The 1,741-nt window shown below is 39.5% G+C and overlaps 1 protein-coding gene across 1 annotated transcript in view; it reads right to left on the minus strand.

Moving 5' to 3' along the window:
• Positions 1–1,290: 1,290 nt before the first annotated feature.
• LOC103581678 (ectopic P granules protein 5 homolog) overlaps positions 1,291–1,741 on the minus strand; it is a gene marked incomplete at both ends in the record, with an annotated part of 29,156 nt that continues 28,705 nt past the window's right edge. The window contains one exon of the mRNA XM_008563454.1: positions 1,291–1,453. Coding sequence (XP_008561676.1) covers positions 1,291–1,453 — 163 coding nt within the window. The remainder of the gene's footprint in view (positions 1,454–1,741) is intronic.

Here is a 1,741-nt window from a genome sequence, read left to right on the forward strand (position 1 = left end):
TCTCCCTAGCAGATAGGCTAACCAGAAAGTTAAGAAATGAAAGAAAAACCTTATGGAAAAGTGGGTTAAATTTTCAGCCAGAAACAAAGCTCCATTTATATCAACAATATTTTTTAAAGGGACCCTTAAATACACAAGAACAAATGAGAATTCTATACTAATTCAACCATCCTAAAGAGGTGCCTTAATTGTGAGTGCCACTAACATTTTAGGTATTAGCAACTCAAACTGAAATGTCAAAGACCAAGAACACTAATTGTGTACATGGGGTGTCAATTCTGTCCTAATCGTATTTATAATTACACTGATGGGCAGGTGCTCATGTGTACACACAACACATACTCAAATGCCTGGAACAAAAACAGCCAAGGAAACATATGCCAGTAAGAAATTGATTCACATGGGATTTGTAAAAATAAGGCTCATTTACTGTTAATAAAACAGACTTAGGGCCGGCCCCGTGGCGCACTTGGGAGAGTGCAGCGCTGGGAGCGCAGTGACGCTCCCGCCGCGGGCTCGGATCCTATATAGGACTGGCCGGTTTGCTCACTGGCTGAGCGTGGTGCGGAGGACACCAAGCCAAGGGTTGCGATCCCCTTACTGGTCACGAAAAAAGACAAAAAAAAAAAAANTGACAAAATAAAAATTAAAAAAAAAAAAACTTCCATTCCTAAGTTCTTACGATATCACAGCGCAAGAAGGTGATATCGTAGAGAGGGAATTCAATTTTTAGTTATATCATTGCATGTCTCTCCTTTGCCTGTTGACAAGCTCCACCTGACTAATCTGCTTCCCACATGACCTTCTCACGTTTGTCTTCAGGGACTGCCTGTTACCCACAGCATATAGCCAGAGCTTCCAATGATCATTCATGCCATGCTTTCCAATTTGAATTCCCATTGCCATTCCCCAAAAAACTTGAAATAGAAATAATCTAGCCACTGACCCCTAAATGATATCATGGCTACTCCATTCCCACATTCCTTCTAAATGAACCCAAACTAGCATTATCAAAATGTTTTAAAGATCGGTGGAAGCCCCTCTAAGAATCTTCTCAATGATTCTGTTTTTCCTGGAATTCCTATTTGAATTATCTGTCTTGTAGGATTCATCTGGCACTTACAGAAAAGTGATTAGCTGTGTGTGTGTTTTCACTCCCCCTGAAACAATAAAATGTTTTGGAACATGGATCATGTGCTATATACTTCTTTCAATCTTTCTCAATGGTATGCCAATATTAGGGACTCAATTAAAATTCTCTGTATTACAAAGAAATTGAAACAATCTTACCAGAACTGTTATAACTGCTGCTCCTTGGCATTTCTTACCACTACTACCTCTACACTCTAAATGTAGTGTGGTCTGTTCTTCTCGATTAACATACTGTTTTGGCATTGTGTCCAACAGCTCACTGTCCAGGGCAACCTGTTGAGATTCCCGAAGAGCTGCAGTTCTGAAAAACACATCAGGAGGTAAAAGAAAGTCTAGAAAAGGTAACATGAAAAGTGATAAAGGCTTCTGGTTACTCCCAGACAGCATTAAGGCACAGTAAGACATGAGTATTCCATAGCAACAAAAGACCAAAGATGCGTGTGCCTAAACTTACCCAAATCCTCTCCCTAGCAGATAGGGTAACCAGAAAGTTAAGAAATGAAAGAAAAACCTTATGGAAAAGTGGGATAAATTTTCAGCCAGAAACAAAGCTCCATTTATATCAACAATATTTTTTAAAGGGACCCTT

This window comes from Galeopterus variegatus, unplaced genomic scaffold, assembly GCF_000696425.1.
Source record: "Galeopterus variegatus unplaced genomic scaffold, G_variegatus-3.0.2 Scaffold13666, whole genome shotgun sequence".
Classification (NCBI taxonomy): Eukaryota; Metazoa; Chordata; class Mammalia; order Dermoptera; family Cynocephalidae; genus Galeopterus; species Galeopterus variegatus.